This window comes from Silurus meridionalis, chromosome 7, assembly GCF_014805685.1.
Source record: "Silurus meridionalis isolate SWU-2019-XX chromosome 7, ASM1480568v1, whole genome shotgun sequence".
Lineage (NCBI taxonomy): Eukaryota > Metazoa > Chordata > Actinopteri > Siluriformes > Siluridae > Silurus > Silurus meridionalis.
In genome coordinates, this window is record NC_060890.1 from 18,859,498 (window position 1) to 18,883,228 (window position 23,731).

The 23,731-nt window shown below is 38.8% G+C and overlaps 1 protein-coding gene across 15 annotated transcripts in view; it reads right to left on the minus strand.

The window, feature by feature from the left end:
• The window catches only part of baiap2b (BAR/IMD domain containing adaptor protein 2b), a 50,733-nt gene extending 28,906 nt beyond the window's left edge, over positions 1-21,827 (minus strand). For 2 of the 15 annotated variants that reach the window (XM_046854181.1, XM_046854179.1), the window contains exons 1-3: positions 21,410-21,813; positions 11,647-11,722; positions 9,220-9,306 (exon numbers count right to left, since the gene is read on the minus strand). In XM_046854181.1, the coding sequence (XP_046710137.1) occupies positions 9,220-9,306; positions 11,647-11,722; positions 21,410-21,481 (235 nt within the window). In that variant the 5' untranslated portion in view covers positions 21,482-21,813. Of the gene's footprint in view, positions 1-499; positions 1,054-9,219; positions 9,307-11,646; positions 11,723-21,409 lie in introns of those variants that run through there. The other 13 variants (XM_046854189.1, XM_046854187.1, XM_046854178.1 and 10 more) reach the window with 13 other exon arrangements.
• Between the last annotated feature and the right edge of the window lie 1,904 nt (positions 21,828-23,731).

Sequence of the window (23,731 nt, forward strand, 5' to 3'; positions counted from 1 at the left end):
TTAGGTGCAGAAAAACCTGGGCATGCCACTAGTAGCACTTACTTGTCTTCTTATACTAATATAATAATATACATAATATAAATAAATATAAAAAAATTAAATAAAAATCCATTCAAATCAGCTAACAAATGAGGTAAACCATTTCAATTGAGCAACATATTGTTCCCAAAAGGTATCCATTACCTAATGGAGAACCAAGTTTAAATGTACCGGATTAAGGATAATACACCACCCCACAAGACAGTGTGAAGCCAGAAGAGGAAAATCACTGAACTTTATTATCATGTGTGAGTGCTTTCTGTGCTCATAAGTACCATCATTTCTATAGTGTGTGCTGGTAAAGAGAAGTTTACTTCCCTATCTCCTCCTCCTGCACCCATGATTAAACTACACACACACACACACACACACACACACACACACACACACACACACACACACACACACACACACACAATAATCAAAAACAGAGGGACAGAAGGTATACAACCTTGTGTACCTTTGTTCATTGATCTTGCCATGCCTGCCTTTATGTTCAAAGAAGCACACTCCAATGTCCTGGTTTCAGTCAGCACCACGGTGATCTAATTCCATTCCACCTGCTCCTCCTTCCCTCCATCCACTTGTGCTCTAATCCGCTTACTGATAATCAGCACTGATCACACAGCCAAGGCTTATGAGGCCTTCAGCATATTGTTGTGTGGGCTTAAAGGGTTGGAGCAATTAAAATCTGTGCAATTAAAGCCAATAGCGGCAGCTGGGCGTTCCGCCAGCAATCGATGGCTGCAGGACCTCCTTTCTGCAGCGAAGAAATGTTAACTGTGCTACTTTACAGGCCTTCAAAAGGCTTTCAAAAATAAATCTGCTATTCAAAATGTCCCTTGTACAAAGTTTGCAAAGAAAGAAAAAGACCTGGGAAAAGGAACGTGAGTGGCTTAACCAGAAATAACAAGAATGTTCCAGTTGAAGAAATCTCAAATATTTGGTTTCAGCCAGGGACTTATTAAATTGTGAAACACTCCATAGACCAAATCAGATTTCTTTCATAAATACTTTGTATAGATATAATATCTTTGAAAATAGAAGAAATATTCAGTCTTGTAACAAATCGATAAATCATTGCTTTTTAATCTATGTTTCATAAATTCCATTTTGAGTTTCCACTTTCTTGGAACATGTGAACTAAACATAGTTAAATATCTAGCAAACTGCCAAAAAAACGAATAGTTATGGGCCTAACAGTGAATAGAAGTGAAAATATGGACCAATGCCCAACATTTTAGATTACAAGTAACTGGAATGTTTTCTGGTTTACTCCATAAGTTCCTAATGCATCCACTGAAAAAGCCAACACAGCTACATTTTTCACATCAAACCAAAGCCACTGATGTGAACTTATTCTTACTCTCTCCTGTGAAGCTATGTCGCAGAGGATCTATGCTAACAGAGCGATTGGCTAGTGTGGCTTTCATAATTGGAATCAAAAGAAACACCATTCTCAGAGTCTAATATTTGAACTTACAAACCCCTTTAGATTGTTGTTGCGATCCTTAACACTTTCCAGACACTAACTATCACCAACTATAGAGAATGCTAACAAGTCCTAATATGATTTTAATTTTAAAAAAAGTGTTGATTAGCGTGTAAAGCAATATAACCCTTAATACTGAATCATTAATATGAGAGAAGGCAGATGGTGCAGACAGAACTACAGGAGGTAATCTACAACCTCTCATGATGAACCTGATCAGTTGTGAAAAGGGGATTGAGAGACTCATTACTGAGAGACACACAGAGAGTTTTTTCTATAATAAAATGTCTGTTTTTTCTCCTCCACACCCTCTCACACAGGTATGTATGGTTTGTACAGGTATGTACTGTATGCTGCATCTATTTACTTCCCATGCCTCCTGGTTTTCCTGCTTGCTCCTGTTTTTTCTTGATATCATTCTATCCACTTGGTGCTACATTACATAATTTACATCCTTCCTCACCACTATGACCTTGGGTAAAGTAATAAAAGTCGACAGCATAATAATGATGCAGCACACAGATTCTAGTTATAACCATTAGCACCTTATTACCAAGCTGAAGCCATACTCACGTTAATTTTTTTAAGCTGAATTTTTTTTTACTTACTTTTTATTAAAATTTTTATACTTCCTAGAGAGAGAACGTTGTATGCAATCAGCGATGTCATGTGGAGCAATTCAGTACCTTCTTCTAGCTTCCTTAATCTGAGGGAAGTTAGCTTCTACAGTCTGAGGGAAGTTAGCTTCTACAGTCTGAGGGAAGTTTGCTTCTACAGTCTGAGGGAAGTTAGCTTCTACAGTCTGAGGGAAGTTAGCTTCTACAGTCTGAGGGAAGTTTGCTTCACAGTCTGAGGAAGTTAGCTTCTACAGTCTGAGGAAGTTTGCTTCTACAGTCTGAGGGAAGTTAGCTTCTACAGTCTGAGGGAAGTTAGCTTCTACAGTCTGAGGGAAGTTAGCTTCTTCAGTCTGAGGGAAGTTAGCTTCTACAGTTGGAGGGACGTTAGCTTCTTCAATCTGAGGGAAGTTAGCTTCTACAATATGAGGGAAGTTAGCTTCTTCAGTCTGAGGGAAGTTAGCTTCTACAGTTGGAGGGACGTTAGCTTCTTCAATCTGAGGGAAGTTAGCTTCTACAATCTGAGGGAAATTAGCTTCTACAGTCTGAGGGAAGTTAGCTTCTACAATCTGAGGGAAGTTAGCTTCTACAGTCTGAGGGAAGTTAGCTTCTACAGTCGGAGGGAAGTTAGCTTCTTCAATCTGAGGGAAGTTAGCTTCCTCAGTCTGAGGGAAGTTACTAACGTTTCAGTCTAACCAGACAGCAGTCCAGTTGACATCACTGGTTTTACATATTTTATTAAAATGAAAGTTGTTTGCAAAATCACAAGGCTAGATATGTTTGAAATTGAACACCTATAGCAAACCTAATCAGACTCTCTTTTTTGCCTCTTTCAACAAAGACAAGAAAAAAATTTAGCTTTTTACTAAGCATTAACCCTGGAAACTCCTTCCAGTAATGTAAAGTAATGTTATAATCTACTATAAACCTTACATGATGTGAAGTGTCACATATCACATTTCCTCTGAATGTTATGATAGATAATCATAGAAAATAATATATTAGGAGCGCATTTAGACAGAATCAGGGGTGTTTCATTATTACAACTGAGATTGATGACTGCTGTAGCACTTACTATAACTGGTAAGGAGGTATGTTGATGAAAACAGATGAACGTAATTATTTTTGTGCACAATAAAACTTCTTCACTATTACACAAAGCTTCCTTATTACAAGTCCTTAATCTGAATTTCTACAAAGCCTCTTGGCTTAATGTGCTAGAAATTAATAAATCCAGCATAAAAAGTTCCCACTATATTGAAGCTACCATTCATGGGATATTCCTAAAATTTAACACTGATAGGATATATCACCATTCTTTATCATTCTGAACTGTTATGATCTGAACAAGAATGAAGCATGTGAAAGCTAAGACACTAAGGTAAGCTGAAACTTGAGGTGGAGTATAACACTAAGCCATGGCTCTAAACTTCCTTGCAGTGAGCATTTTTGCTGGCGAGGCAGGTGAGTGTCCATCTGTCAGATAATAGACATGTCAGTCTGGTGTTAAAACAGTGTTTTGCATTTTCACTTGACACCTGTTGAGGTGCAAAGATGTTCAGCAGCACCTCTGAAAAGCTGTGATTATAACATCACATAATTATCTGGAAAATTCCCCTAACACTCACTCAACTGCTTCCTGAAAATAGGCAACCTTTAAAAACTTAATTTCAGCCTATTCATTTCTGCTGGCTGGAGACCAGCATTTCCAAACCACTTCATTTACAAATGTGCAAAGGTGGAACATTGTGGATTGTATCTTGAGATCCACTTCCTTGTTTTGTCCACTGCTTTTTCCTCCAGAGAGGCAAGGGAAAGGCGCAATACTAGTTTTATTTTAGTAAAATTCTTATAGTGTTATTGTTCCATTGATGTTTTAAGGAAGCAGTACTAATTTATAGCATTTAACATATTACTTTAAAAAGAAAAATATTACATGTATTGTATAGTTTATCATATATTTATTAGATTTATATATTTATGTTTTTTTTTAAAGACTAAGATGCAGTACTGAGTTAAGAGTTAATTATTGTTAGTAAATAATATCAATTACCATGCAGATAAACTTGATTAAAAATGGGTACCAAATTGTTACTTGTCACTGGGTACTCATTTTGTCCCTTTAGTCCTGAATAAAGCTTTACTCACATAAGTACAAAATATAAACATATCAGAAAGTAAGTGAGTGCTTTGCCCTGATCAGTGTCACACTGGATCAGGATTGTGTACTGGAAACAGTATATCGAATGAGACAGGAGTACACTCTGGATAAGATGTCAGTCCATCATACAAGAAAATAAATTCTTCACAGAAAGTGTTAGAGTGTGCACTTTCTTCCTGATCTAGAAATTGAAAAAAAAAATACAAGCTCTCTGTATGATTTAACAGAGCATTATGCAAGGCATATTTTATGTGACATTTTTCTAAAGAGGAAGCTGGTCCTTCAAAACATGGCCACCTGCAAGGCATAAAACTCAGACAGAGCAAAAGAAAAATCCTACAAAACCAAATAAAACTACTTTCAAAGATTTTTGGAAGGAGTACAGCATTTTGCGGCTGTTCTCCATGCTGGTGGACATCTCAGCTATTAATGGCTAAAAGACATGTCAAGAATGACAAAGGAAGTAACTAGTGGGACATGTTTATTCGACTATTAAAAATGCCTATGTGGATGTTGAAGGACTAAATTTGGACTAACGTGTCTATAGTCTGCTATTTTATCTTGCTATTGTCTGTAAACTGCTGATTAGGGATTTTTAATTAGGCCCTTGTTTTGCAGGCATTCATTAGCTAAAGGCTCTCAAGTTGCTTCCTGACAGCACAAGCACGGAGTTTATTTCGAGGTGAACTAATCAGCACTGAGTAAAAATGTTTGCACAGAAAATATCATATCATCTGTAATTCAGAGGAGGCTGTGGTAGTGCAGCATTCTGAGCTCAGCCTCTATAAAGCACAGTCACTACCCAGGATGTTGACCATATTTGGGCAGGAGGAAACCGGAAGCTGCTTAGTATCCCACACACTCGTGCGGCGAGCAGGAGGCAGACAGTGGAGGCTGGTTCAGGCAACACTGACATCACCAAAAAGCCATTTTAGGACAGTGCTATTGCTCGCTCTTACACTCTCTTTCCCCATTTTGCCTTTCTCTGCGGCAGAACAGAGTGTACTAAGGCGCGTGTGTGTGTGTGTGTGTGTGTGTGTGTGTGCTCTATTTTTAGAGCAGTGTTCTCCTCGGGAAGGCTACGTTCTTGCATGTGCAGGGTGATGAGCGCCGGAGTGCTCCATGCAGCTCTTTTCACACAGCGAGGTGACACAAGGGACAGGGAGATTACACCAACTAATCACAGACTGCTGGGTTTAACTGTCAAGGTTTCTCCCTAACTAATTATGTAAGGGGCTTCTGACACATACTGTGCACCGGTGTCACATTTTTTTACAGGTTAAAACGCTATTGGTTATCTAGCGAAATTCACGGTGTCAATCACATCAGTGGTTCACAGCGACCTCTTGGTCCGTACAGCGAATGCAGTATACATTAACAAGAGTAATGGATTCATCAGCATAATGCAGGAACTTGACACCTCGCCAGGGTCGCTTAGCATGGCCGGGGCATCACTTTTTGCTAGAACAATCTACACCATTATGATTTTCTTCTGTCTGTTTTCCCATCATTCGCAAGTACTCTACATTCTGCTATATCTTTCATCTCAGTCTCACTATATGCCACTTTCTGACTCGTGTAAGGATATTTTAATAAACAAGCTGATGCTTTGTATCTCATTACTCAGCAGCAGCAGCAAATCCGAGGGTGGAACCTCACTCACAAGCCTTTCTTTTGCACTCTTGAGATTCATATAAAGACTACTCATAATAATAATAATAATAATAATAATAATAATAATAATAATATTAAAAGAAGATAAAGCAGAACTCGTGTTGCAGTGGAATATGAAAGTGTAAAGCTTACTATACCCTGAATGGCTGGTATAAAGCACTGACACTGAAGACTCCTTTAAAAATTAGCTAAAGAAATTTCTTCAACATATCAATCTTCCTGCATGTTCTGATTTTTTTTTTACAGTTAGATTAAGTGAATTGTCTACTATTATATCCCTGTGTATTCATTAGTATTAAAAAATATATACCATATTCAAATAATTGCAATAATTCACTATATAGCTTTAATTTGTCTTACAACTGGTTCTATTGTCAGAGCAGCAATTATAGATAATTAAATCAATGCACCCCCCATATTACTCCAGTAGATTTATCTGTCTTTATATAGCAGCGAAGCTAAAAAGAGAAGGTGTGTGTAAAAGGAGTGGCATCACACGTCTCAGAATGTGAAGACGAAGGAGTCGATTTCTGAGATTCACAGCGTATGGCTTAGAAGTTGACATACGATTCATCAGTGATGTGACATGTAGAGGTATTTGTAATTAATTCTCCATCATTTTAATTTATTCTCTAGTCAAAGCAGAATTTGTGCACACACTAAAGTACACAAATATATTGTACACAAACTGACGATGGAAAATACTCTCAGAGAAAAGCAGGGGACAAAATGAAATATAGCTTAACCTTACATACAAAAAAACGCTTATTCGGGCTTTGCAGTCCTTGACACAAACTCAGGCATACACACACCATACACAAACACTGATCTTCAAAAGCCTCTCAAAATCACTCAGCCTTCTGGATCAGAGAATCACTGTGCATAAGTCTTAGTACAGCATCAATATGCTAAAATGCATTCTTTGTGGATCATACTTCGGGACTGTGTCCCACCTTGCAGTTCTCCAGTCTCTGCATATTACTGAATTGTAGAATAATTTCCCATTTTTTGCAAGACATTATTGTAGAAACATTCACAGATATCTACCTACGGGCAAAACAGCAAACAAGAGAAATGATGCACGGAGAACCGAGAGAGAGGGGTGTGGCGAATAGATGCATTTTCTTAAAGAGTGTGAGAAAGAGCAGCTGCATCTAAGAGACGGACACACACACACACACACACACACACACACACACACTCACACACACACACACACACACACACACACACACACTGTTTATTAGATAAGCTGCAGACAGTCCTGTTATGCTGCATCAGTGACCCTCAGTGTATTCATGCCTGTCAGCAGTATTAAAAGAGAAGTGCTCTTTATAGCCCCTGTTTCTTCTACAGATGTAAAAGAAAAAAAATCTACTTCGTTTCACAAGTTATACATATGCTATGTATAGGACATAGATAGATAGATAGATAGATAGATAGATAGATAGATAGATAGATGATAGATAGATAGATAGATAGATAGATAGATAGATAGATAGATAGATAGATAGATAGATAGATAGATAGATAGATAGATAGATAGATAGATAGATAGATAGATTTACTGAACAAAACATGTTTGTGAACCTATAAATGAAGCTACAGTTCTGAAAAACAAACTTTTAAGGACCTCCTTCACCTTAAGCATCTGTTTTACTCTGTGAGGCAAAAAAACCTGAATCTATACGACTAAACAACACACATTTGTGAATCTATCATTAATCTATGCTACTAACAACACACATTTGGGAATCTATATTGAATCTATACTACTGAACACATATTTGGGAATCTATACTACTAAAAACACATTTGGGAATCTATACTACTTATCAACACACATTTATAAAGCTATTGTACTGATAAACAATTTTTGCTATCGGTTTTGGAGGAAAAACGACTACCTGACTGCATAAAAAATACATCAGCTAAACTAATTATAGAGGTAATGATGAAATATCTACAATGTACTAAATAATCATTTACGAAAAAAGACAGCCTGAAAGAATATGAAAGATGAAGCTACCGTGACCTGTAAGAACTTTGATAGTGTCTGCAATAAATAATACAGACAGAAAGTAGCCCCCCATTTCATTTTTTTCAGTGAGATTTGTTATCAGAATTAGATTTGCTTTAAGAAGCAGGTCACTGCAGAGCTTCCACACAACTACATCACACCAAGCCTTTGCTCTGATATCAATAGATGCTGTGCTGAAAGCCGCCTAAAGCCAATTTACCAAGTGACCACAAGCCATTGGACCTTGAAGCAACCTAATGCAAGTTTTATCTCTGTTCATTTATAAACCTCAAAGCTTATAGCATCCAGTACATCACTGTACATTCCATACCCTTCTCTCAACAATTGTAGTGGAGACCTACGAATTGTACAAATTTCAGAAATACCACACTGTTATGGACCAATTAAAGAGAATCATCCAATCAAGGATAAAATAATTCTTGTTGCTTTAATGGTGTGCTTAATATTTATGTAATGTCAAAGACACTTTGAAAGAACTATGAGTTGCAATATGCTATTCTATGGATCTCACTGGGTTTTCTGTTTTAGGCACTCAAAAATTAGTACAGAGCTCAGTCCCAGCCCCTGCCCGAGGTAGTTAGGAAGAAGGCTTGTAATGTTGAAAATGCCTTTGCAATTTGCCCAACAGGCAGTAGAGGTCTCTAAAAATAAAATCACTTTGGTAACCTTTTTTCTTTTCAATTGGCACACATTCTTTACAAAGCATAATGTATAGGTGGGTACTTTAAATTGGCCTTATATATATCTTACAGTCTTAACAATAATAAACACTGTATTCCCAAATAAACATTTAGTAAATCTTGCATAGGTCTTTGGCTTGCCTGTCATCAGTGTGTGTACTAATGTACATAGTACATAGTTATAGACATAAAGATAATCAACTACACATCATTTCTAAACAATCATTCAAGGAAACATAAGAAAGTTCTCCTTCAGCTCAAAGTAAAGTAAAATCTAAACCTGTATGCCAGAATGGCATGAGCATGAGCATTTGCTATACAAGGATACCTTCTGAATAAAACAGCAAACAGATTGACAAGAATGTATGATTTTTGTGCTGGAAAAAGCACACATATGTGAGATTGGCCATGTTTCAGTAGGTCGCACTATCAATTATGAATCAGACATTTTCACACAATCCCAAAAATTAACGTCCTGGTCACTGCATGAGGCACTGCAGCTATGGTCTATAACTCACCAAGGTCCTTAGAGCCGTGACTCTCGCTGGCCAGTTCACCCATCCGGACCAGGGCGTCGAAGTAGCCTTTTGCTGCAAATGTCACACCTGAAAACATGGAAGCATTTGGGACATCAAAAACGGGAATGTTCTAGTTCTCTATGACCCTTGGGCATCCCTACACCCGTAATGGCTTCCTTATCCTATTAGAACAGGTGTGTGGAAAATCTATATTCCATGATGGAGAGGAGCGGCTTGGGATTGGGCTGCAATGCACAAAAAAATGCAGGAATATGAAAGACCAATCTGGGCAGGAGTTACATTTGGTCTGCCACTTGAATGAGCCCCGAGTATCACTTATAGCAACCAGAGGACCGTTGCAGCATAGCAGATATACTGTCTGAATTCATAAGATGAGAATATTTAAACTAGGTTTTGATAGGTTAACAAGTATAAACATCAGCGTTTAGCGAACATACACCAAGATTTAATTAAGAACAATAATTCGTGAATCATGAAAAAACATATCCAACTCACAGTGTCTCTTGGACACTAATTAAAGCTTTTGCAGTGCAGCATAATCTACAGCGCAATATGAAATGGTGAGTGGAAACGGTGGATGTAGGGCACGCAAGCTCCTGCTTCAATCAGGTACGACTAAAGAGACTCATCATCCGGTGCTGATGCAAAGCGATGACAAGTGTGTTCTGGTTCAGGGAAGATTAGGGGCTGAAAACGAAGTGGGCTTTGTTGCTCCATTACAGTATGTGGTGAAGAGAGTGCTGGGAAAAAAAGAGGATTATGAACAGAGCTCAGAGTGGAGAGACTTTTGCCAAATGCAAATGAACTGGTTTGAAAAGAGTAAAACAGAGCAACCAACAGGACCACTTCAATCCTCCATAATCATTTCAACCAGATGATGTCTAATGGTTTGCACTATTTTTACCATTTCCCTTAGTCAGAAGGCCAGATGCAAAAGCACAGAGCGTTAATGGAAGCTGCTCAAATCAAAGAAGCCAGCAACTATAATATGCTCAACTGTAGTGGGCAATCTGCCTCCATCCTGGCCTTGAAACCCACTGCCCTTCACACATTAATCTGATTACAAGAAAACTCCAAAAATTAGCAGATGAGATGGATCATGTGTAGTAAAAAGGCGGAGAATACCGAACAACCTCATTTTATTTCCACTAATCCCATTTGAGCCCATGGAGAAATTGATTCACATTCTTTTAAGTCTTTTTAAAAATATCTGCACTGGTGTATTGGTGGAGGATTTCTGTTCTCAGTCTAGAAGACTTGCTATATTTACTATTCCAGTGAAGAGATCCTTCAACCCACAGTGGCACTGGCCCAGGCAGGGCTGGCATGATGGAAAGCAATTCCCACTCTGGGCTTTGGGACTATTTTTAACACATCAGGCTGCATTGGTACACATACACACACCCGCACACAATCGCACATGCACACAGCTGCAGGGTGAAGTGTGGTGCATTTGTTCATTTTTTTATCTCAACTAGGTATATAATGGAGATATTAAATGCAATCAGAGCTTTTCATTAAAATCCATATCATAATTACTGTGGGTCTGCAGTTTCCTTATAACAGTGAGTACTTTACATGTTAGTCCTACTGTCTTAGCATTATTCAAACTAATTATTAAATTATAATACATTAATCTTTTACAGTACTTAACAATTAGATTTCTGCTGTTGTTTATGTGATACACTCCCTGTTGTATACACTAACAAGAAATGCACCTGACATGACCTGGAAAAAAAAAAACTGCTTGTCCTTGTACTTTTTGCAGGTTTCAGCCATACTTGTCCTGGATACTCAAGTGCACTGTTCCCTTTTTCCCTTCCCTTTTATGAGACTGCACTAACTCACACATCTCAGCCTGGCCTACTTCTGCCTGCTCCGTGTTCCACTTTGCCTTTCCTGTTTCCCAGCACACAATGTGACGACGGCTGCCTCACCATGACTGTGTCCCCGTGTCTCCATGTGCAAACTATCCAAATGTCCACTCATACAAAGCGAAACGAAAGACAGAAGTTTATCAGACAAAGTGATGTGATGTTTAATGAAGCCAAGCATGGGTGAAAGGGATGCCAGGGGGTGCAGATGGATTTTGACGAGGAACAGCTGGTGATATTAGTACAACAGAGGAAGCCAAAGTCCCCACACACAATTACACATTTTTTAACATACAGTACATTTAGAACATGTAAACAAGCATTGCATTCTTATATCCAAAACATATGCAGGGAAATCATGTTCTGTTATGAAGCTCTTGGTCATAACCTCACCAAGAATCCAGCAATATATGCGCTTACCATTCCTATATCAGCTTATACACTGGCACCTGACCGAGCAGGTGAGCTGGATATGGACCTGAGAAAGGAACCACATAGTTGGATAGAAGAAAATTGGTGTCAATGTACTCACTAGAAAGAGCCTTCTCATACGTCTTCCCCATGGCTACAAAGTTCCTCAAGCAGGGGTTAAACTGCTCCATGATTGACTGAAAGTAAAACAGAAGACACACAACATACAAGTAGTTAACATTTACACATAGATCTATGAACAGAGCGAACCATCATAATCATATTTTCACTGAGAATATGTAGGATCCTGAGACATCCTAGAAAATCTACCATTTTGTGATATTGTTATGGCTGTTCATTATATATGCAGGAGATCTTTAACAGAAAAATCTGATTCAAGCACTGATGGTGCTTTAATGTTTTTCCCTTTCCATCTTGTGTTTTTCCTAGAAGTGTTTCTTCTTCTATCCTCTCCTGGTAGGAAGGTCAGGAGTTCAAATCGCAGTGCTGCTAAGATGCCACTGCGGGCCCTTGAGCAAGACCCTCAGCTGCTCGGTTGTATAAATGAGATAATTGTAAGTTGCTCTGGATATGGACATCTGCCAAATGCTATTAATGTAAATGTAAGTGGCATTACTGCTTGCCAGGCTCCTAGTGCTAATGAGAATTTATGACTTGGAAGATATATTTAACATTAAATATATTATTATAGTATAGTATAACACAAAATTATACTGTATTGTCATTACACTAGTGTGTGCAAGTATCAAGTTTCACGTGACTAGATATAGTTATATATGCACTTATTTCTACATGTACTAAATCCTAAAATTACAGGTTAAAAGTATGAAGGTGAAATGAGTCAAAAATAGGACAAATCCCTCATTTTAGCACAATAACTCTTATACCACAACTGAGAATAATATGCTTTTCAGATCTCAACACTAACACACATCCCCTTAAGTTAACATCTTCATTACTTCCACGTCTTCATTAGCACCCCAATCCAAGCGGTGTCTCATGCACATGTCTCTAACACACACACTGCACTGCAGTCTCTGATTGAAAGCACTGAAGTTCCTGATGATTCACATACACACTCACATTCAGAAGTGGGCACTCAGACACAAAGGGGCTGCTGGGGATGGAGTGAGGAGGCACCAGGGTGCGTGGTAACCCACGTTCCTACACTGACTCACCCGATCCCACGTTCACAGCTGCCCTTTCGAGTCCATTTGTTCCTTCTGAAACCAGTGCGAGAGAAAACCTCTCCGCATTCCATTTGAGCGATCTGATCAGAATAATCTCCCTCTCCTTGAACATCTGCTGCTCACAGAACAAAGCATGACCTTTTCCCCTTACAAGTAGTCCTGGCCTCATTTCACAGGCTTTTCTTTCAATGGTCAGGAGGATCAGCCACAAATGAGAGAAAAAAAATTTCATCATGAAAAGAAATTGCAATGCACTTCGAATTAGAGGATTTCAGAACTAAAGCGCAGGAGAAGTTGAGATAAGGCAGCAGGGTAACAAGGTTTTAAGCACAACAACTGTACAACCAACCTGTAAAACAAGGCTAATTAGAGAATGAGTGTGTGAGCATCAAATACTTCAGAAGTTATGTGATGTGAAGCTGTTTGGAAAGTAAACTGGTTCAATGCCTCCAACTGTTCTACTTCTAAGTAAACCAGATTCAGGTTGAAATAAAAAAGAGTGACAGAAAGACTTCCACAGATGTGTGATATTGTATAGACTATGTTACAAAAACTAAACAAAAACTATTTAAATTATTATTATTATTATTGTTATTATTATTATTATTTTATTATTATTATAATTACTATTAACTGTTTTTTTAAGTCACAAATCTTTACAAATCTTAAACTTAGTTTTTTTTTTTCATTATTACAAACAGAGTATTTGTTTGCTTCAAGGATCTTTTCAAGGAAAGCATTAACTGCTGAGAGTGGATATGAGGAACAGTTATATACATATAGTATGCTATATATTAACAATACACAGTTAAATTCCACACCTACAATTAACAAAATCTTGTATTAAAATTAAGTAAAACATCATAGAGTCAAAAACAAGGATGCACTAATTCAAACACATAGGAAAAAAGAATCCAGAAAAAAATGATCATGGAGAAACCATGAGAAACTCCACTGATGCAAACCAAACCTGAGGAAGAAACTGTGCCACAGCGCCACCCTCGTCTCATCTTCTCATCAGTAATATAATTTATCATCTATTTCACAAAAGAAGATGAGCTGAGCCTGTGATAATTAGCCTGACTATACTGGCTGCTGGTAGCCAAGTAACAAAGTGCAAACCCCTAAAAAAAGAATGAAGCCAAAAATTATTCTGTGAAACACTCAACAACGTGCAGGGGCTAGAGTGCAAAAAATCAAAGATACAAAGACGATGACAAATCAGACTCTTGAGTCAAGCAGCATGTCTTGTGTTACATTCCTGAATGAGCGGCATGAAGAAAGAAATCAAAATTTCATACAATAAGGAATAGAGACACACATACACTCAAAGATCAGATCAGATCAACAATTACCTTTTGTATGCCAGTGTGTGATAACATTAAAAGACAGATATTCAGGAAAATGAAACAAGTATCTTAAATCCTAAAGAAGCTTCTGCTATACAGCATTATAAACCATAATACATTAAATGGCAATTAACTCAGGTGTGCTTTAAAAGTCAAGTATCCAAGCGATTGATCTTTGATCTTGTTTGATCAATGATCTTTTTTTCTTCTTCTTTTTTCTCCCTAAATTCCTACCAATTTCAACTCTCCTCTGAGCTCTCCCCATCACACAACAGCTACAGAGAGGGAAAACACTAACACATGCTCCCCCTGAGACAGGACAAAACCAGTCAACTGAATCTTTTCAAACTTGTGTAACAAGAGCAATTTGCCCTGTTTCATAGTTATGATCTCACAGACACCTATGATTGGCTAGTGCTGCTGTGATTGACAAGAGAAAGAGAGCAACATCATCCCTCCCACTCAAAGAGCACAAAAAATTTGCTTTCTTGGCACCTGACCACAAACGGCTGTGGGATTTCTGTTGTGACACTCAGGATCCTGGAATCAAGTCTAATTTGGCATATTTTATCTATGAATAGGTGTGATGTTGACTGACAGCACACATACCTTGTATGCAAACAGAGAATGTAATGAAGCTTGTTTTAAAACAGGTTGTTATCATGTCTATATAAGCTTTTGCTGCCAACTTGTGTCAAATATCAGATAGTCATTTTGGTCACTGAGACAAAGTACATTTTATTTTCAGGTGTCCTAGCTATACGATGAGGGATGAAATGTAGCAGTACCGCACATTGTTTTTGAATATATGATTTAAATATACACTACATAGACAAAAAGTTCTGAAAACCTGACCGTAAGATTTATATGAGCTTCTTAATCATTTTAAACATCCCATTTAGTCAATATTTACAGTTATAATAACCTTCACTCTTCTGGAAAGAATTTCCACTACTTTTTGTAGTGGATTTTGTTCTCATTCAGCCACAAGAGCATTCAAAAAGTCAGGTACTGATGTAGGTGAGGAGGATTGAGGTGCTGTCAGGGTTCCAATTCAACCCAAAGGTATTAAATAGGATTAAAGTCAGAGTTCTATATCAGGAAATCTTCCACCTAAACCCATGTAAAGCATATCTTTATAGGCTGGCTTTGTCACTTGTTACTTTGTGGTAGAACCACATAAAACTGGAAAAGTCCGGTGTAGCAATACTTTTGTTCATATAGTAGACACTTTGATCTCTAGTTCCTTTAACTAATGGAAAAATAATTGATAATGTGAACCGAGCAACTATAATTTTCATTCTTGATGTTCCCAATTTTGACTATAGGACACTTGTAGTGTACTGGATTTCTGGTATACATTACTTGCACATAATAGTGAGTTATTTTATTCACACTGATGCACAATTAGGAAAAAAGAAAATCCTTAATAATTCATTTCTCATATCACCCCATCATAATTCACTGATCACTGAATATGTTAGCATCCACAGCAGGGACAAATCTAGTGTCTAAAGAACTGGTGTTCCATCAGGGCCTGAGGACACTTGGTGATGTGAACATCCATCACATATGCATGCCTCCATTTACATTTCAGATGAGTTCCTATCTGCTGTGAGAGTGTGTGCCGCCTCCGCACAACTGCGCCAGCATGAATCCCACCTCACTGAGGTGAAGAAGACTTCCGTGACCATATTTGGTCGTGTCGGAATTCCCCCGCAGTCCTCTCTTTATCCACTGCAGTTTATTCGCATTCTCAGCACGTTCAGGCTGTACCATCTCAGCCCAGCCGGGGGGTTTTTAGATAGAGCCACTGTGCATTTTCAGAATGCGAAGCAGCAGAGGAACCCCATTCGAAAGAGCATGCCGATCCATTCAGAGAAAAGCAACAGTGGCTGGTGTTTGTCGGTTTAAAGAGTGAGACACACACACACACACACACACACACACACACACAAAAACACTGTCTAATTTGCATGACAACAATGATGCAGTAGAGCTTTTGTCAAGTGCTCATGTGCATGCACACGTGATCTGGGTCAAATTGAGAAGTGTGTGCTATCATCCTTCTACGAGATCAGAGATTAAATGCCTTTGCATAGCCTCCTGCAGGCTGCATAGATGCATGTGCAAATCTATCAAACAAACCAAATCCATCCTTATACTCTGTCTATCAGTAAGAAATTACTTACAACTGTGCATTATTTTTGTACTCTCAAATGTGGAAATGAAAAGGGAGAGGGTGGACATTTCTTTTTTTCTTATTTCCTGCAAATTCCTTTAGTTCTACCCTCCATTTAAGACCAGTCATGATAACTTTCTCCCATTCCCTGTCAGTCTCGTCTCACATCCCACCTCGCTGACCTTGATTGCCCTGAAAGCTTGTCCTGCCAATCTGCAATTTTAAACAGCACAGCAGTAGCGAGATTAATCTCATCACCATTCCCTCTTTGCACCAAATTAGTTCCAGCATGGCTGCCAAAGGAGCACATTAGTTCACAGACCAGAAACATTTGAGCCAAAATGTCGCCGGGAACACAAACGAGAGACCTCAGCTTAAGAAAGACAAACACTTCTAAAAAAAGATTTGTATTTGGATGATCAAGCTAGTGTCAATCTGATTTTCTAGATCAAATACAGATCCACATTTTTTTCCCATTTCTTCCCAAAGTCAATCCTCAAAACACAGGGCAGGACAATGAATTCTAGTGCAAGAGGCAGGCTTTTTAGAAAATGTCATTATTATAAAATATATTTGTTTTCCTATTACATCTACAAAGCCAGGGTCATTTTTTATTTTTTTATTTTATTTAGTTTTTTATTAAAGATGCAGGAAGGTAGGAAGAACACACATCAGGCTCATTTGTCCATCCATGCAACATATACTATGACAATGATGTACAAAAATTCAAATCAGCTAAGGTCAAACAATGTCTATCATTTGTTTAATTATATCCCAATCAACACTGATCAAATGGAGGTTGCAAAAAACTTTAAAGATTATTGCAAGGTTGGCTGTACAGAGAGATGGAACTCCTGCCTCTCAGTGTCTGTTAAGTTAGATGTTCTGCTGATACTAACATAATTTTAAAGCCATTACTCTAATACACAGAGACAAGAAATCTGCAGGATTCCACAAAGAATAGCCATGACATTGTGTTTCTGCATGATTGCAACCAGTTCAGTCTAATAAAATCGGATCAGATGTATGTACTGTATACAGAGTGCACTGAAATCATCTACACTTACCTTACATCTGTTTTTATGCAAACATGTAAAGGATGAGGAAAATGTGGCTTGGCTGGTTATAGAGTGACATGTATCCAGGCGTGGTGCCATTTAAACCAACAGAATATGTTGTAAACAATAGCAGAGTTTCATAGTTGTTCATCCATAAGTTTAACCACTATATAAACTATTGGATTTACAATGCAGTCACAAACTGAATGTGTTTAAGTGGAGCGTTTGCCATTGGTGAAGAACTAGAGTACATGCTCTAAACCATATATCAGTAATTTTTGGACAGAATGGACATATAGTCTACTATGATGACTAAACCTGCAAGAGCTTGAGCAAATAAATAACACACATAAACGGTGCCAAAAGCACAGCGCTACCATCTGTTAGTAGCAGGGTCTACAGTAAAGTGGGTTAGCATGGTGCTTGATTTAGCTCTTTTCTCCAAGGAAGGTTTTTAAATCCACGTTCGTTACCCTATACTAGTTGTTCTGATTAAACTAATGGGCAAACATACAGATGCAGATGCAAAAAATGCCTTGTAAAACATATTTATATATATTCACCCTTTTATAAGTCATGGTTCTTTTCTCAAATAACAAATAGATAACATCCAAAATGTACCGCATTCATTTGGCCCACATGTCCCTGTGGAGCAACAATGATGACCTCATCCAGCTTATGCCAAAACACAACCCAAAACTCTCGATCTCGATAACATCAGTGTACTGTGGATCAAACATTTCAATCAAGACTTATATGGTGTTCAAAATCTTTTGAAATCTAAATCCTAAACAATTTCCCACTTTATAAAACCAACCCCATGTTTGTCTTAACTTAATTAGGACCTAGTGTCATTTCTGACATACAGAGATAGAATTTTCATGTAAATAAAATACCTAAAGTTAAGTTTGTCCTGTAAACTCTAATAATCACCCAAATGATGAGGCCTTCATATACCTGACAGAAAAAACATAGAAATCCTTGATCAGCTTGTTCAAACATTCCCAAAACCAGCTCTACCGATACCACTCGTGTACATGCTCATACTGTAGGTAACAGGAAGAGAGCACAAACCTGACAATGTGTCACATGCCGTTGATGTTTGCTTTAGAACTGGAAAGTGTACAAACTTTGAGTTTAAGCTACATCTACATTTACTGTAGGTTTTCAGCAAAATCACATGTATGACTTGCCTGGTTTGCATGGCCTGTCTCTTTTGAGATTGTATACTTTAGATGGACTTGTTTATATTTAGTGTCCTTGAGAGTGATGCTTAGCATTTGAACTGCACTTCATCAGTCATGCCAAGAACAGTGCTTCTGCTAATACAACATGAAAGACCCAATAGGACCAGATTAGGTTCTTTGAACAAGTGCAGCAAACGAGAGAGAAAATCCTACTTAAAGTGATTTTCACAAGGATTGGCAACACTAACGAAAGGAGAAGAGATTGTGTCAGTACAACACTATTACTTTTGATACATACAAGATCGCTTTTCCATTATACACCCCCACTCACATGCACCAGAGGTTGAGATACTGCCTACATACTATGGGACACTGGCAAGGATGGATCCACACACACACACACACACACACACAGACCACAGGACGCCACCAACTCACACTGGCAGATGCAGGCTGAGTCACTCGTGAGCGTGGACAGGAGGCTTAACACTCAGGGGGAACTGTGAGATTACTAAGCAGCTGCCAGGCCATACCTCTCACACTCTCATACACACACACACACACACACACACACACACACACACACACACACACACACACACACACATACACACACAGACGCTTTACCTAATTCTGTATATACTAAGACCAGAAAAACATGATGACTACATGATATTGTTTAGACTGTATTTGGTTCAGCATCATCTTTCTGTGATGTACAAATACAAAATACACCAAAATCCCTTGTTAGTCTGCAGAAGCAAGACAACGAAAGCAGAGAACCCGGAGCACTTTGTTTCAGCTCATCCGGACTGCAAGCCTGAAGTGAGGAAATGAAGCATTCTACTCAGGTCACGTGACATCAATTATATCCTTGCTGCATCCTTGTTGTCTCCAACTGGCACTGCCAAAGTCGGTCTCTTCAAAATCCGGTGCCCCATCAAATGGTCAGAGTGGCAACCCTTCACTTTCAAACAGCTCTACACTGTGTCTTTGCTACAGAGCTGAAAGTGACAGGCAATACACAAAAATAAAACAACCTCCAAACTACCTCCTGTCCACACACCACATAGCGATTCCTATGATACGAATTCATTAGCTCAGCTGGCACTGCTTCTTTCAGATAATCTCTAGAGTTCACTGCAGGCGACCGAAATAACGACACCGAGTTACAGATTGATCCTTCTCCTACTGCCAATGATCAGTCATTACAGTAGCACGCTGTAGGTGTCAGTCAGAAATGTCCACAGGGATCTGTGATGAGTTCCTGTTTGGGAAAGGCGCTTAATTCTTTCTGAAAAGGAGAAATCACTTCAGATGCACTGGCATCTCTCCTGGTTAGTTATGGTTGCTTCATGCTGATTGATTACACCAGGCTTTCTTGGCAGGAGTAGAAGGAATCTCAGTCTCAGTTTCAGATTCAGTGTATTCCCAGATCTGTGTTCCACTGGCACAATCACTACTGGCTACAATACCTAAACCCATATGTTCAACACTCAGGTTTAATTCATCGAATGTGCAAAGGCAAATTATCTTAGCAGTATATGATTTCTGCAGCACTCTGCTGCTTGTGAGGGAAACTGCATTTGTAAGAAAAAAAAAAAAAAAAAGCCTTCACTTTCCTACCATCATAGCCCTATGCCCTTTATTAACACTACTGTATATTTTTGCTTTGAGACAATGTCCATTGTAAAAAGAGCTATAGAAAAACAAACTTGAATTGAATTAAATTATTCCATGTGAGTTCCATGTCAAGGAAGTGAAGAACATCTGACCACCCATGTCTTACATGTGGATGGGGATTATTTCAAAAGCAGAAAAATGCAAACAGAAAACTGAAAGGAAGATGTGATCAAAACCTGCTGCACTGCACTGACAGAGATCATAGTTTCATGTATTCTAACAGTCTTTAGAAACTAGTTAACAAAAGACAAATTGCACCTTTAAGCCATTCTGGTTGGTTTAAATAACGTTGAGGGAACACTATTGAGCATATCAACCAATGAGCAGAAGAACACAAGTCCAACTTACAAGCAAACTCACCAGCACACCTTTCCCCACTGACCAGCACAACCGGCTCACTCCCCTCTTCGCTTAGATGAAATAAGCCTTTATCATAAGTATCATAAGAAGGTTTAACTTCTCTGATACTTAAGTCCCTACCAGATGTCCACAGGATTGTACTAACAAGCCTCATTAGGTCAGCCACAGGAATTGGGAAGCACCGGGCAATTGGGTTTCTCTGAAACAGCCAGCCACAAGACAGCAGATAAGATCTATAAGAAAAAACATCCTAAGAAGAAGAGTCTGTCCTGCTCTAAGTTCTTAGTCAGTACCAGGATTGGATTCATACCTGCATTGTCTATCTGTTGTCTATCTGTTTTACATCCTCACCTCCATTCTTTCAAACAAAACAGACAATAGAGAATGGGTTTGTAGCAGAAGCACAGCAAAGCTCCATAACCAACATACACGGTGTTGTCTGGATTACTACAGAAACAACACCTGGAGCACCTGAGATTAATCCCGGGATGATTTATAGACCCAGGTGTGCTGTAAATAACCTGACAGGTGCTATGTGTTCGGTTTGCTGCAGTAGGCTGATATCAAGAAGTGAACAAGTGTCAGGGGACAATACAACAAAAAGTGAGTTATAAACTACATGCACATAGAAAAACCTCCATTGCAATAATAATAGTAGTAATAACAATAATAATAATAATATAATAATAATAATAATAATAATAATAATTATTATTATTATTATTATTATTATTATTATTATTATTATTATTACTACCTCTTGTTCTATTTTCACAAAACACACCAAGACCAGACTTTAGGAACAAGTACTCACACTCTTTCTTTCTAGGCATCTCTCTCATTCATTCACTCACCTTGTAGACATTCTCCGTTATGCGGTGCACCTCGTCGGCTCGGGACATTTTGGAGGTTCCGGTCACAACCATGGACAGGAATTTAATTTCCAGTACAAAACAAAGGACGGTGTGAGAGAAGAAACTTCAGCTGTGAGAAAACAGAGAAGTGAATGAAGGAGGAACACTGCAGTCTGACACTAAGACAATGAGACACTGAGACTCTGAGCCGGAGAGAGTACCGGTCGTTCGGCTTTTATACGGAATTCTCTCTCTGTCTCCCCCGCCCTCTCTCAGCGTGCCCACGCGCGGAGGACAGCCGGTGCGAGACAGATTATGTCGTCACTGAGGGATGCTCTCGCTTCATCCGGAGCTCCGCCTAAAGCTCCGCCTAACAAACCATTCATGCGGAACTGCTCTAAGGCAAATCGTCATCATTATAATCATCTTTTTTCACCTTCTTCATCTTTTTCTTCTTTAAATAATTACATATTAAACATTATCATCTCTCATGCTCATCATTTTACCTTAGACTTAATCTGATATATAAAACACATTCTCCAGTCAGGACTGTGGTGTATATTTAAGGTATATTAATATCTTATACTAAATATACTCTCTAAATGTGAGTCCAGTCCATCACGTGGTACCACAGGCATGTACGCGACTGTAATTCATATAATCAGTCTATTCAATGGCTTAGGACAGCATGAACAAGTCTGCATTTCAGCACCCATCACTGAACAGCACCCCGCAACAATGATGGAGTTATACTGAATGGACTTTCGGTGAGGATGAGGATGGGTTCCTCTTAAGGTTTCTTCCTCTTTCTATTACATGGAGTTTTTCATTGCCACAGTTGCCACTGGCTCATCCACTATGGATTGATTTATAGGCACCAACATATAAAGTGATATTTTATACCCTATTTATCTCTGTAAAGCTGCTTTGGTACAATGTTAATTACACATCTTTTAGGAAAGTTGGAGAAAACCTGATAACCCTGAGAGATTCCATATAAAGGACAAGAGAACATGATCTTGATATATCTCCTGTAACGATGTTGTTGATTCTGACTCGGTTCTGCAAAGACACTGTTCAGGGAACATTGTAATTTCTCACCTCCGTTAATGGAAATATGGACCACCGCTGATGTCCCTAACGCCTTTATACCACTGGCACATGTCAGTGTCAGTGCTGAGAATGGTCCAAGTCATATCTGGCCAATAATCCGTGTCCATTTATGAACGTGAAAGCTGTGCACAGACACAGGTCGATTACACTCACACATTTGTACCAAAAAGTTTATATTCATATCAGAGTTGTAGAATGGACAGTGTCCATCTTGAAGTCAGTAAAATGTCACATTGATAGTTCTTGTCAAGTTATCTTTTTTATGTTGAAAAGGCATGGCTATTGTACAATACTATATCCTGTATATAATCCATTTTACCCTTCTGTGTACCATTTTTAGGCACGTGGGATGTACCGTATTACAGTATTACATAAAAATATGTCATGAATAGATTTCGGTGGTGGTGTAGACTATTGTTATAAGAGCGCACCATGTATAGTGATGTATGGGTTTGGATATTGGGATGAACGAAATCCTATACCTAAATCTAAGATGTGTGCGCTAGGGGTGTGTGTGCGCGCGCGCGCGTGGGCGAAGAGCGGTGCTGAACACGCAACACTCGCAGCACTGCGGATTCCTGGCGGAGGTGGCGGAGTGTGTGTTTGTATGAGAGAGAAAGATGTAGGCGAGGGATCCCTCCGTACTTTTTCACATCATGACGGATGAAACCCACGCAGGAAACGTTAGCGTGGTTTAATTGTGGGTTGCGCGCACACACACACACACACACACACACAGGCGTTCCTCCTCGCTCCTTCTCTCCCTCACACACTCATACTTACACAAAGCCTATTTAAATGTTAGTCTTTTAAATCTAAAAGGGGGCACACAACTTAAAGGTCAAGGAAACTCAGCTACTGTACTGGGCCATCCTGCTTTTGTTAACAAAACGTCCACACACACACTCACAAAACTAACCCAAACCATAAGTTTGGAAACCCAAAGGAAACATTTTGGAAAAGAATAGAAATTCTGTGGGGTAGAGCCAAATGTGCTACAGGTCATCCACTTCGATCATTGTCATCCTAATGTCCTGGGGCATTTTAAAGGTCAAGGCAACTTAACTACTGTAAGAGACCATCCTGCTTTTGTTTCCTATCTGGGGCACCACTCCTCCCCCTCACACCCCTCCAAACACACAATGAATTGATTCTACATCATTAAACCTGTCTAATATGAAGTCTGTTAACACAGTGTAAATGACCAAG